Raw genomic sequence first — 13834 nt, 5'->3', positions numbered from 1 at the left:
GCTAAATCTTTAAATTTCCCCTTTTTCTTAAATCCCTAATCTTAAAAGATAATTTTTAATTTCATTTCATTACAAAGGACCAAAATGCCCTTTTAATTATCCCTTTCTTACTAATTGCTCTTACTCAAATCATTCCTTATACTTTAACATTTATTAAATTAAACTCTCAAATTTTTAATTTCTTTAAAGTAGTCCCAACCTACCATTTGGGATATTTCAATTTGAGCATTTACCAATACAACAAAAAACATACCTAGCAACCTTAGAGAACAAAACACCAGAAACTACACCAAATCAACAACAGAAAACACCTTAACACCTTTCCATTCATTCAAGCATTCACCAAGACATAAGCAATGAAAATCTCCAAAATATCATTTCACTTAGCTTAACAAACCCAACCAAAATAAAACTCTAGATAAGTAACTCATCAAAGAACTAACAGGCAACCAACAACACCACAAATCACGCAAATCCTCGCATTTACACAAAAGGATTAAGGGGAAAGCTACTTAAGAAAACATAGCCATCTTCATTACCCACCAAGAACTAAAAAGAAAACACGATCAAGAATCAAAACTGCACCATAAATTTTAATTTCAAAGGGAAGACCATGACCATTGCTTTACCATCACAAGAACAAATACAAAACTTTTCCCACAAGATCATGTCTCTAACATTTATCAAAACCAAAAAAAAAACATACACTTGAACTAAAAAAAACAAGTTACCTGTAATCATGAAATTTCAAATACCTTAAAATCTCATAACAAGGAGGCCAACAAATAGAAACCGAAATCATGAACCGAATGAATATACCAGCTTCCACATGATTGATCACACCATACAAAATGTTATAGTTTATATGCTAAAAAATGATTTGTTTTGATAATATTAGTTATTAATAGCATCAAAAGTAACACAGTGTTTAAATAAGGAGAATCAAAGACATAAAAACATGTAATACACTAATCATTTGGCTAGTACCAAAATGAATAAATTGAAAGTTCAGTGGACAAAGTGAAAATTTGGAAAATTTTAAGGACCAAAATGGTAATTCATGAAAAAAGACATTTTGTACCTTAAATGAATAGTTTATCCCCAAGAATGACATTTTTGTGTCGCTTAGATTTCCCGTACAGAGTTTGTATTAATGACTATAAAGCGATAAAATTCAAGAAAAAATCGGATAATCAGATCGAATCAAATATTTGAGATATTTTGTAGAATGATAAGATAAGGTTAGTAATTTCATTTCATGCCTTAATATGGAAGCATTTAACATGGACAGTTGGATTTAAGTTTACGTTCCATGTTAAATATGGACCGTTGGATTAAAAATGACAAGATTATAATTGTCGAAAAAGTAAAAGGGCATTTTGGAAGTTAATAATTATTGGTTCATTTTTTACATTTGGATGAACAAAATTGACATGTGGCTTGGTAATAAACATGATATTTCAAGGACAAAATGTCATTTGAATTAAAATTAATTTTAAATTCATTTGATTATTATATGACAAAAGGCTAGTAAGAAAAAAACGAAAAACAAAGTTCAAGAATTCTCCAAAACTTTGATGTTTCCATTAACACCCAAGAAAAATTGGTAAATTTTCAAATTTGATTTTGAAGCCTTTTAAGTTGGATTTATAAGGTTTAGAAAAAATCCATTTTTATTTTCCATTAAATTATTTACAACATGGTACAATTTAATTATGGTTTTGGTTAGTATATGTTATGTAATCTGAGAAGAGAGAATTTGGAGTTTAAGGATTCAATTGAATTGAAGATGGAGTATGAAAGCCTAGACGATGTTTTATTATTTTTATATTTTTTAAAGTTGAAAATCAATTGTTAAAGCCATGAGAACATGTATGGCTTTTATTTAAAAGTTTAGGATTTTAAGTGAAAAATTATTTTGAGTTGTGTCACGAAGGATTAAGAGTTTAGAAAGTCTTGGAGTGTTGATTGAAGCAAAAATCCAAGGATATACTATGGGGTAATAATTTGACAATTTAAAAAAATAATAAGGGATTGATTTGTAAATGTTGTTTGATGAGGAAATTGATATTGGATTGATTGATAATGCTTAAAAATGATGTTTGGAAATTGAATTCGTGCTTGAATCAAGTTGGAAATCAAGTCTAAAATGACCTGTCATATTGGGCCTATTGAAGAAAAATAGGAAAAATTATTGAAAAAATTTATTAAGATTAGATATGATGAATTTGATTACACAAGTTTTAGAATGTTGTTTGGACAAATTTGGAAGTTTGAAAGGTTAGGGGGTAAATCGCAAAGTGTAGAAAATATGGGATTGAAATAAAAAATTAATATGAGGTTGATGTGTAACGTTAAATGCATTGTTGAAATGCTTGAATGTGGCGTAGAATCTTCAAATGAAAGTTAAAATGGTAAGGGGCCACTTTGAATATTTTAGAATTATCAAAATGAATTCTAAAAGAATTCATTTTGATAATTAAATTATGAAATTTAGGAATGATTTATTGAATTATTTGTTAAAATGAACATCGAGAGATTTAAAGTTACTATGTGAAGGATTAATGATATTTTGAAGATTTGAGATTGGTATTGAACATATGAATTGGATTTAGTATCGATTAAGTATCGGAAGAATTTTCAGAAAATTTTATGTTAATGTGCGTCTATGTTCATGTTAGTTAGATACTAACATGTACTTTTAAATTGTATGTGTTTTGTAAATGATGTTCTGTAGATCATGACCAAAACTGAGGTTGAAGCAAGCTAAAAGCTAAGGAAAAAGTTTAAAAGTAAAGCGTATCGATAGTAATGGTTTGCTAGTTAGGCATATCAGGTGAGTGTAATGAATACATATCATGATACATGGATATTTTATACAACATTAGAATGACTTGCGATGAGTCTACATTATTTATATTGACATGATATTTATGTTATTTATCATATATTTGACATGTTCTAATTATGTCAAAATGACTATAAAATGCATTGATCACTAGTTTATATATGATGTTATATCATGAATGTTATTTCGGGTATGAATTTCCCAATGTTGAATTATGTTGATATACATTGTCATAGATGAAATAAATATAGAGTGTATGCCCAAGTATGTCATTGAGGGATAGTGGTATAGTTGGCATGCCATAGAGTCTAGCAGCATGCTACATATTTGATTTAACACTATATTGCATATAAAGGAAACTTGGTGCATATGGTGGGCACGACTTTATATGTATTAGCATTACGGTGTATATTTTTTAATCGTGTACCCAGGGTCCTCATAGGTTTATATTTGAGTTATTCGTTAATAAATGATAAACAGGTAAATAAACTTATGAGCTTTTGGAATGAATGACAAATATATTTGTAAAAAAAATTATGTGGTTATATCATGTAAATATATGGTAACATGACTGAAATACAAGTAAAGTGATCATAATGCATCGGGTAATGTTATTTACTTATATTTATGGGTTGTATTGCATTGATTATTACTATGATTACCCCAGTAAGTGTATACTTAGCGTGTGATTATTTTCATGTGTAGGAAAAGGAGATCAAGTGGAGTAAGGAGCTTAGCTTGGCATCACTTATCGATGTCTACCTATTGGTATTAGTAATGACATCCTATTGTTATTTTTGAATTTCTAGTTGGCATGTATACATATAATGAGTTTCCATAATATATTAAATGAATTAAAATTGCCTTGATATGACTATACCAGGATATCATACAGTAGATTAGAGGAGACTTTACTGATGTTATGTGATACCGGTACCCCCTCTCAGTACACTAGTATCTGATGTTGTGTGATACTAGACACTAGCATAGCATAGTCAATGTTGCATTCATATAATGCACAATCCAGTCAGGTTTGCATTTAGATATTGCCCAGGAGTCTCAGTGTCGCATTTAGATAATGTGTAGCAGTTACATTCATTAGGGTTAGAGATCCTTTCAAGGTGTACTCATGGCGTGGCCCTTAGTAGATGATTAAGGGAAGCGTGAGACCCCTACTTCAGTGATAAAATAGTTAAACCTCAAGTAGGTTGCACTTGATCTAGATCATGCATGTACCTACTGCTTTGTACCCAATCTTAAGCATGCTTAAGTTTATGAAATTCTTATGTTGTTCTAGATTAGCGACTATACTGCTAGGCTTTGTAAGCTCAGTATTAGGATGTTTTCCGTTGGCAGGTAAGTAGATTGGGCAATTCGTGGAACACTGTCGTTGCAGGACTTCTAGCATTTCCATCAAAGTATTTTACTGTAGCTTTAGTGGGCATATGTATTCATAAAACCTTACACATGTATTCAATTTATTAAACTCAAAGTTTTTATTATTTCGGTTTTAAATTATGTGCCAAGGTGCTCCGATTTTGTAAAATGTTTTCATATAAGTTATGTATGTTTTAATTATGATACCATTCAATATGTTTGAAAAGTAAAGAACGTGTTTTAAAAAATCAAGGGTTGTCTCAGTATCCCAATATTACACTTTAGGTCCAATCATGTTTAGGGTGGTACACAACTGACCATCACATGTGTCTTTCCAAGTTATACAAAGCCCTCCACTGGTTCCTACTGCCACCACCTCAATGCCATTCGGGAAAACAAGTGATCGTCAAACTACATCTGTTCTTGATCTTTGTAGTTTTATTTCTGATAAGAAAACTACAGTGGGGTTAATGTCTCGCAACATGTGCTGAAGACGTCTAACTGCTCGGGGATTCCCCAATCCACAAACGTTGCATCCTAGGAGTTTCATTACTGCTGAACCTTTTTCCCATAGCCATGGACTTGTATGAGATGATCTTTGTCTCATTGGTTCCTTTAACGAGCTATCCTATTATGGCACAAGTTCTTCTTGAGCTATCTTCAACCACAATGGACTAAAATTTTCTCCGTGTCCCAACTTCCCACATAAATAATAGAACAATCTCAATTTCTCATATTAGAAGGTAGCATAAACATGTTTACCATTTGGTAGTACTAATTTTTTCCTCCTTTTAAGTCGGTACCTTGCATCCAACCTGACCCTTACTCTTATATTGTCGTTGTAGCCCAATTATATTGCCGCTGTGTCATATGACAAAAATTATCCCAAAACATCCCCTAGTTTACGTTATATCTGCTCTGAAATAAATCCCGTTGGAAGATCATTAATTTGTACCCATAAATCCACCGTAGCAGCGAAACTTACATTGGATCCTCTCCTGGTTCCAGTTTGTGATGCAACAAAATATGTGAGTTAAAATACCATGGACCTTTGTTTTCTATTATGTCAACATCCACTTGATGATATAGTCAAAACATATATCTATTCTCTCCTATTTCAGTGATGGAGATCCCTCCAATTGGATGATATACATTGGCTAGCATCATTCACAATGCATTGAAATTTACTATGCTCAACGTCAATATCATTCCCACAAAACAATTGTTGAAAGATAGCCCTTTTTCTTGACCTTACACCTCAATTTGTATGGTTTCTTCTTCATCCTCCTCTAAGAGAAAATCCTCCAACTTTCGCTCCAAATCTCCCATACTCGTTATCAAACCGTCTGTGAAGTAGAAAAACTCAAGGGAAAAAAAGGCATAACCTTATAAAACAGCCAAGTCAATTGAGAGAAAATAAGGTCAAACCCTAGTAATTATTATTTAAAATATAATAACAAATAACTTAAATAATTAATTTACAATTGAATACATTTCATAAATATTTTAAAATTATAATCAATGTAAGATATAAAAAAAAAAAAGAGTTTATAATTTTTGTAGCTTTAAATTAAATTATAAATATAAAAAAGAAAAATTAAATTTTAATTAAAAAATATAAAATTATAAACTAATTTTTATTTTAAATATTACACTAACTATTATTTAATATATGTATATGTGTATATATTCAATTATAAATCGATTATTAGATTTGTTTCAATGATTTAAGTGATTTATTCTCCATAATTAGTTTATTTTTGAGTTTTTATTTGGTCAATTTTATTTTTCTTTCTTTTTTTCTTCTTTTGAAATTAACTATAATATTTTTTTGCTCAGAAAATATTAGAATTTATTAAAAACATCCTTAATCCTAAATGGAAGAAAAGAGTACATACAATTTGAACAAAAAAAACTTGCAAGAATCAAACAAGAAGAACTCAGACAAAGAGCCCATCGATCAAAACAAAACCAAGCTTCAATAGAACAACAAACATACCCAGCAACCTCAGAGAACAAAACACCAGCAACTACGCCACATCAACAGCAGAAAACACCTTAACACCTTTCCATTCATTCGAGCATTCACCAAGACATAAGCAATGAAAAACTCCAAAATACAATTCATTTAGCTTAACAATCCCAAACAAAATAAAACTCTAGATAAGTAACTCATCAAAGAACTAACAGGCAACCAACCAACACCACAACTCACGCAAATCCTCGCATTTACACAAAAGGATTAAGGAGAAAGCTGCTTAAGAAAACATAGCCATCTCCATTACCCACCAAGAACTAAAAAGAAAACATGATCAAGAATCAAAACTGCACAATGAATTTTAATTTCAAAGGGCAGATCATGACCATTGCTTTACCATCGCAAGAACAAATACAAAACTTGTCCCACAAGATCATGTCTCTAACATTTATCAAAAAAAAAAAAAAACCATACACTTGAACGAAAGAAAAAAAGAAGTTAGGCGTAATCATGAAATACCGAATACCTTAAAATCTCAGAACAAGGAGGCCACCAAACAGAAAATGAATCATGAACCGAATGAATATACCAGCTTCCACATGATTGATCACACCATACAAAATGTAATAGTTTATATGCTATTTAAAAAAAAACGATTTGTTTTGATAATATTAATCATTAATAGCATCGAAAGTAACAGTGTTTAAATAAGGAGAATCAAAGACATAAAAAACATGTAATACCCTAAACATTTGGCTAGTACCAAAATGAATAAATTAAAAGTTCGGTGGCCAAAGTGTGAATTTTGAAAGATTCAAGGACCAAAATGGTAATTTTTCAAAAAATATATTTTATCCCTTAAATGAATAGTTTAGCTCCAAGAATGATATTTTTGTGTCACTCGGATTTTTCGTATAGAGTTTGTATTAATGACTATAAATCGAGAAAATTCGAGAAAAAATCGAATAATCAAATCGAATTGAATATTTGAGATATTTTGTAGGATGATAAGATAAGGCTAATAATTTCATTTTCATGCCTTAATATGGAAGGATTTGATATGGACCTTTGGATTTAAGTTTATTTTCCATGTTAAATATGGATCGTTGGATTAAAAATGTCAAGATTGTAATTTTTGTAAAATTACAAGGGAAAAGTTGAGAGTTAATAATTTGTTGGTTCATCTTTGACCTTTGGATGAACAAAATAGACATGTTGCATGGTAATAAACATGAGGTTTCAAGGGAAAAATGGTCATTCGATATTAAAATGAATTTTAAATTCATTTGATTATTATATGACAAATGGCTTGTAAGAAAAAAACGAAAAACAAAGTTTCAAGAATTCTTCAAAACTTGCTGTTGCCGTGAACACCCAAGAAAAATTGATAAATTTTTAAATTTGAGTTTGAAGCCTTTTAAGTTGGATTTAAGGTTTAGACAAAATCCATTTGTATTATCCATTAAACTCTTTACAACTTGGTACCATTTAATTATGGTTTTGGTTAGTATATGTTATGTAATTTGAGAAGAGAGAATTTGGAGTTTAAGGATTCGATTGAATAGGTGATGGATTATGAAAGCATAGACGATGTTTTATTATTTTTATGTTTTTTTTAAGTTGAAAATCCATGTTAAAGCCATGAGAACCTTTATGGCTTTTATTGAAAAGTATAGGATTGATGTGAAAATTTATTTTGAGTTGTGTCACGAAGGATTAAGGTTTATAAAGTCTTAGAGTGTTGATTGAAGAGAAAATCCAAGGATTTACTATAGGGAACTAATTTGACAATTTTAAAAAAAAAGGGTTGATTAGTAAATGTTGTTTGATGAGGAAATTGATATTGGATTGATTGATAATGCTTAGAAATGATGTTTGCAAGTTGAGTTCGAGCTTGAATCAAGTTGGAAATCAAGTCTAAAATGACCTGTCGTATTGGGCCAATTGAAGAAAAATGGGAAAATTTATGGAAATTTTTTATTAAGATTAGATATGATGAATTTGATTACACAAGCTTTAGAATTTTGTTTGGACCAATTTAGAAGTTTGTAAGGTTAAGGGATCAAATCACAAAGTGTAGAAAATATGATATTGAAATAAAAATTAATATGAAGTTGATGTGTAACGCTTAAATGCATTGTTGAAATGCTTGAATGTGGTGTAGAATCTTGAAATGGAAGTTAAAATCGTAAGGGGCCATTTTGAATATTTTAGAAATATTGGGGTGAATTCTAAAAGATTTCATTTTGATAGTTAAATTATGAAATTTAGGAATGATTTTGTGAATTATTTGTTGAAATGAACATCGAGAGATTTGAAGTTACTATGTGAAGGATTAATGATATTTTGAAAATTTGAGATTGGTATTGAACATATGAATTGGATTTAGTATCGATTAAGTATCGAAAGAATTTTTAGAAATTTTTGCGCTAATGTGCGTCTATGTTCATGTTAGTAAGATACTAACATGTACTTTTAAATTGTATGTGTTTTGTAAATGATGTTCATGTATATCATGACCAAAACCGAGATTGAAGCAAGCTAAAAGCTATGGAAAAAGTTCATAAGTAATTGTATCAATAGTAATGGTTTGTTAGTGAGGCATATCAAGTGAGTGTAATGCATACATAACAAGATACATGGATGTTTTTATACAACATTAGAATGACTTGTGATGAGTCTACCTTATATATATTGACATAATATTTATGTTTATCATATATTTGACATGTTCTAAATATGTCAAAATGACTATAAAATGTATTGATCACAAGTTTATATATGATGTTATATCATGAATGTTATTTCAGGTATGAACTTCCCAATGTTGAATTATGTTGATATACATTGTCATGGATGAAATAAATATAAACTATATGCCCAAGTACGTCATTGAGGGATAGTGGTATAGTTGGCATGCCATAAAGTCTAGCATCATACTGCATATTTGATTTAGCACTATATTATATATAAAGGACACTTAGTGCATATGGTGGGCACGATTTTATATGTACTAGAACTACGATGCATATTTTTTAATTGTGTACTCAAGGTCCTCTTAGGTTTATATTTGAGTTATTGGTTAATAAATGATAAACAGGTGAATAAACTTACGAGCTTTTGGAATGAATGATAAATATATTAGTAAAAAAAATATGTAGTTTATATCATGTAAATATATGGTAACATGACTGAAATATAGGTAAAGTGATCATAATGCATTGAGTAATGTTATTTATATATATTTATGGGTTGTATTGCATTGATTATTACTATGATTGCCTCATTAAGTGTATACTTAGCGTGTGATGATTTTACCTGTAAGAAAAGGAGATCAAGTGGAGTAAGGAGCTTAGCTTGGCATCACTTATCGAGGTCTATCTACTGGTATCAGTAATGACATCCTACTGTTATTTTTGAATTTCTAGTTGACATGTATACATATAATGAGTGTCCATAATATATTAAAATGAATTAAAAATGCATTGATATGTCTATAATGTTTAAATGGTTTGTAATAATTTATATGTAGAATTTAGTAGTAATATATAATTATGAACATGGATTTTGGTTTCATAAGTTGATAAAGTTATATTTTTTAGCATAAGAATAAAAATGAATTTTCATTTAGGCAGATTTTTAGCAGTTTCACTTAAAATATAATACAATATTGAGCTGTTATATTGCTGTCTGAACTTGATTTGAATGTTAAAACATTAGATTTTAATTTTACTCTATTAAATATTTTTCATGATTAATGTTAGATTTGATGATTTTAAAAGAAACAAAATTTATCAATTTCCGATATTTTAAATATTTGATGTGAGATCTTTGACTCGTATTCGGTCATAAATACTGAAAAGAGGGGTTACAAAACAGACGTGGATAATGATAAAGTAAATTGAGTTAACGTGTGAGTCGCAGCGTTTTCCGATTAACAAATGCCATGAACTTGAATAGAGCGATGATCTTGAAGTATTTGTCGAGCAACAAGCAAATGAAACCCAATTGTAGACAAAACTAGACTCGAGGAGGTTAATTGTCTCACTTTACAACATCATTCTCTATGGTTGTATGAAAATAGTTGACATCAAATATTAAATTTGGCTCAATGAGTAATTCCTCCTAAGGTGTCAAGTTCGATTACCCTCAAAATAATTCTTCTTCAATTTATATATTGTCACTTCACATACTTTCCTTTAATAAAATATGTTGATTGAGAGAAATTATTAGTTATCTTTCCACCATATTATAAAGTAACACTATTATAAAGACTTATTTCATGACAATTATAATTTTCACTTTCAAATCTAGAAAAGAAAAAATTTACAGTGTTATCATTTTTATATTTAAAAAACAAATAAAAATGTGCTAGTTCATTATAAAAAAACAGCTTTGTTTCTAAAAAAATAATTGTATCATCCATATAATTGATGTACAAATCTTTTGATGTAACACAAGAGAATGATTTAATTATGCGCAATCAAAATCAAATCTATTTATGCTAAGAATGGTATGAGTATAAAAAAAGAGCGTAATGAACGGATACGGAGGGAAACAATGAATGATGGAAAATGACAGTGAAAGAGGTAGTTTTTAGTATAAAAGGATAGTCTGGGTGCAATCTAAAGCCAACCCAAATAATATCTTTAACAGGGGATAAAGAGTTGTACGTTAATAAATTGCATGGTAAGAAATGGCTCCGTTAAAGTTAATATCGATGTTATTATGTATCTGGGCTAGATCGATGTTTATCGTTGAAGGCGGAGATCCTTATATTTTTTTCGAATGGCATATTACTTACGGTACCATTTCTCCTTTGGGAGTTCCCGTGAAAGGTATTCTTATTAATAATGAATTCCCTGGTCCAAATATAAACTCTACCACCAACAACAACGTCGTGGTCAATGTATTTAATAATCTTGATGAGCCATTCCTTATAACATGGTAAGTAACTTACTTTTTTTCCGAGTAACATGATAAGTAACTTGTGATTCATGAAAAAAGGATAGTTTTCCATTTTATTACTGTAATGAATGTTGAAGTAATTATTTTCGACAATGGGATTTGTTACAGGGACGGTATCCAGCATAGGAAGAATTCATGGAAAGATGGCGTGTTGGGAACTAACTGTCCCATCCCCCCTGGGACGAATTGCACTTATCACTTCCAAGTGAAGGATCAGATTGGCAGCTACATGTACTACCCTGTCACTTCTATGCATAAGGCTGTCGGTGGTTTTGGTGGCCTTCGTATTAACAGCCGTCCCCAAATTCCTGTGCCATACGACCCACCTGCTGATGACTATACCATAATGATTGGAGATTGGTTTAACAAAGGACATACTAATCTCAAGAAAATTCTTGACAGCGGCCGCAACCTCGGCAGAGCTGACGGTGTCCACATTAATGGGAAAGTGGCCAAAGGAGATGGTAAAGACGAACCTCTCTTCACCATGGAAGCTGGCAAAACCTACAAATATAGGGTTTGCAATGCTGGTTTAAAGACATCTCTCAACTTCAGGTTCCAAAGCCACACCATGAAGCTGGTTGAGATGGAAGGTTCTCACACAGTTCAGAATGACTATGAATCGCTTGATGTGCATGTGGGACAGTGCTACACTGTGTTGGTAACAGCCGACAAGGAACCAAGGGATTATTATGTTGTTGCCTCTACTCGTTTTACGAAACGAGAGTCTACAGCAATGGGCATCATCCGTTACCTAAATGGTAAGGGAGGGCCCTCATCTGAGATTCCAAAGCCACCAGTTGGATGGGCTTGGTCACTCAATCAATTCCGTACGTTCCGATGGAACCTTACTGCAAGTGCTGCAAGGCCTAACCCTCAAGGATCCTACAAATATGGTGGAATTAACATTACCCGTACCATCACGCTTGCTAACACCGCTGAGAAGGTAGATGGAAAACTTCGATATGCAATTAATGGAGTGTCCTTTGTGGAGCCATCCACTCCTTTGAAACTTGCGGAATACTACGGAGTTGCAGACAAGGTTTTCAAGTATAATAATATTCCAGATGAGCCACCACCTGAGATCTCAAAAGTAGCTCTAGAACCTATTGTCCTCAACATGACACATAAAAGCTTTGTGGAAATTATATTCCAGAATCGTGAAACGGCCATTCAATCTTGGCACGTCGATGGTTATGCATTCTTCGCTGTGGCGTAAGTACTGTTGGATTGGAACCCCTAATTAATCTAAGACTGTTGCTTTTAACAGAATAATTTGAAATGAACAACGACTTGTTTTTTTTGTAATGATTGTATGCAGTGTAGAGACAGGGAAATGGAGTCCAGAAAAGAGGATGAACTACAATCTTCTAGACGCGGTGAGCAGACACACCATTCAGGTATTTCCACATTCATGGGCTGCTGTCCTTATATCTCTCGACAACTGCGGAATGTGGAACATAAGGTCCGAGATATGGGACAGGCATTACCTTGGACAACAACTTTACATTAGTCTTCTTTCCCCTAACCGTTCCGTGAGGGACGAATACAACTTGCCTGACGACGTGACGACTTGCGGCGTCGTGGAAGGCATGCCAAGGCCTCCGCCGTTTAGCAGTTAAATGAAACCTATTTATTATCGGTACTCAGGATTGGGAAAAAAAATCCAAAATCGACAGATCTGATCCAATCCTGAAAGGTCAATTTCTTATTATTTTAAAAATCGAATTTTATTTGAGTCGGTTAAATTTCTTTAAATTTTTTAAGGTTTATTTAAGGGTGTACATTATTTACTCACCCCAAAATAATTATCATAACATCCCTATATATAGTAAGGGTTTCTTTTTAATGTTAGTAGAATAACATATTATTTGATGTCAATGTTTCAGTTTTATCAGAACAACATATTACAATATATGTGGAAATAAACAGCATGATTGCATGAAACATTGAAATCAATATAATGCAAAGCAGACGGTAGAAAATCGAGCTAAAAATTAATAAAAATGTCTTACAATTACATTATGTCTAAATTTTAAATTAATCCGAATAAATACTTCAATGGAACCCTTTTACTCCTTATTCTTTACGATTTTTTAGATATACAAATCTTAAGTCAACATTTAAGCCAATGAGTGGACCAAACATATTAAATATAATATTTAAAAATAAAAACATTGTTGATAGGGTCAAATTATATAGTACATCAATATTAAAGAATCAGTTTATTAGTATATTAATTAAAATCATATAAAATCGTTAAAAATATTATGTTAAATTATTCTTATTTATTCATTTTTAAACTTAATCGTATGTAGAATATCAACTCTTGTATGGTATGTTTATATAAAGTGCTTTTATTAAGTGATTTAAAAAATTAACTATTGTTAGAACTCAATGGGTGACTTTAATGATTAAAGCGAGTGTTATTCTGGTTAAAGTTATGAGTTTTGGTAATTGTGTTTATAGGTGTGTGTTGTAAATAATTAAAAAAATATTATGAACATATAATACCTTATAATCACACCATACTATTAAAAAAACTATATTAAAATTATAAGAGTTAATTAAAAATTAAATATTCAGATAATATTTTTTATTTGTTTTGAGTGTTTATTTTTTTAATAAAATATGTTTCTAATGTTTATTTTATTAAAAATCTG

At 30.9% G+C, this 13834-nt stretch overlaps 1 protein-coding gene across 1 annotated transcript; it reads left to right on the top strand.

Moving 5' to 3' along the window:
- Positions 1–10899: 10899 nt before the first annotated feature.
- LOC120165162 (L-ascorbate oxidase homolog) lies at positions 10900–12817 on the top strand. Its single transcript, XM_039174743.1, has 3 exons — positions 10900–11150; positions 11280–12386; positions 12493–12817. Exons 1-3 carry the CDS (start codon positions 10900–10902, stop codon positions 12791–12793), a joined length of 1659 nt encoding a protein of 552 aa, XP_039030674.1. The 3' UTR covers positions 12794–12817.
- The last annotated feature ends 1017 nt before the right edge of the window (positions 12818–13834 follow it).

This window comes from Hibiscus syriacus, unplaced genomic scaffold (genome assembly GCF_006381635.1).
Source record: "Hibiscus syriacus cultivar Baekdansim isolate YM2019G1 unplaced genomic scaffold, ASM638163v2 tig00111582_pilon, whole genome shotgun sequence".
NCBI classification, from domain to species: domain Eukaryota; kingdom Viridiplantae; phylum Streptophyta; class Magnoliopsida; order Malvales; family Malvaceae; genus Hibiscus; species Hibiscus syriacus.
Note: the sequence above shows the minus strand (reverse complement) of the source record. Positions and strands in the feature narration are given on the sequence as shown.

Excerpts from the sequence above, each read along its gene's own strand:
- LOC120165162 (XM_039174743.1), top strand. The coding sequence starts at position 10,900 with ATGGCTCCGTTAAAGTTAATATCGATGTTATTATGTATCTGGGCTAGA. Across the intron at positions 11,151-11,279 it reads GAGCCATTCCTTATAACATG|GGACGGTATCCAGCATAGGA; the intron begins GTAAGTAACTTA and ends GATTTGTTACAG. Across the intron at positions 12,387-12,492 it reads TATGCATTCTTCGCTGTGGC|TGTAGAGACAGGGAAATGGA; the intron begins GTAAGTACTGTT and ends GATTGTATGCAG.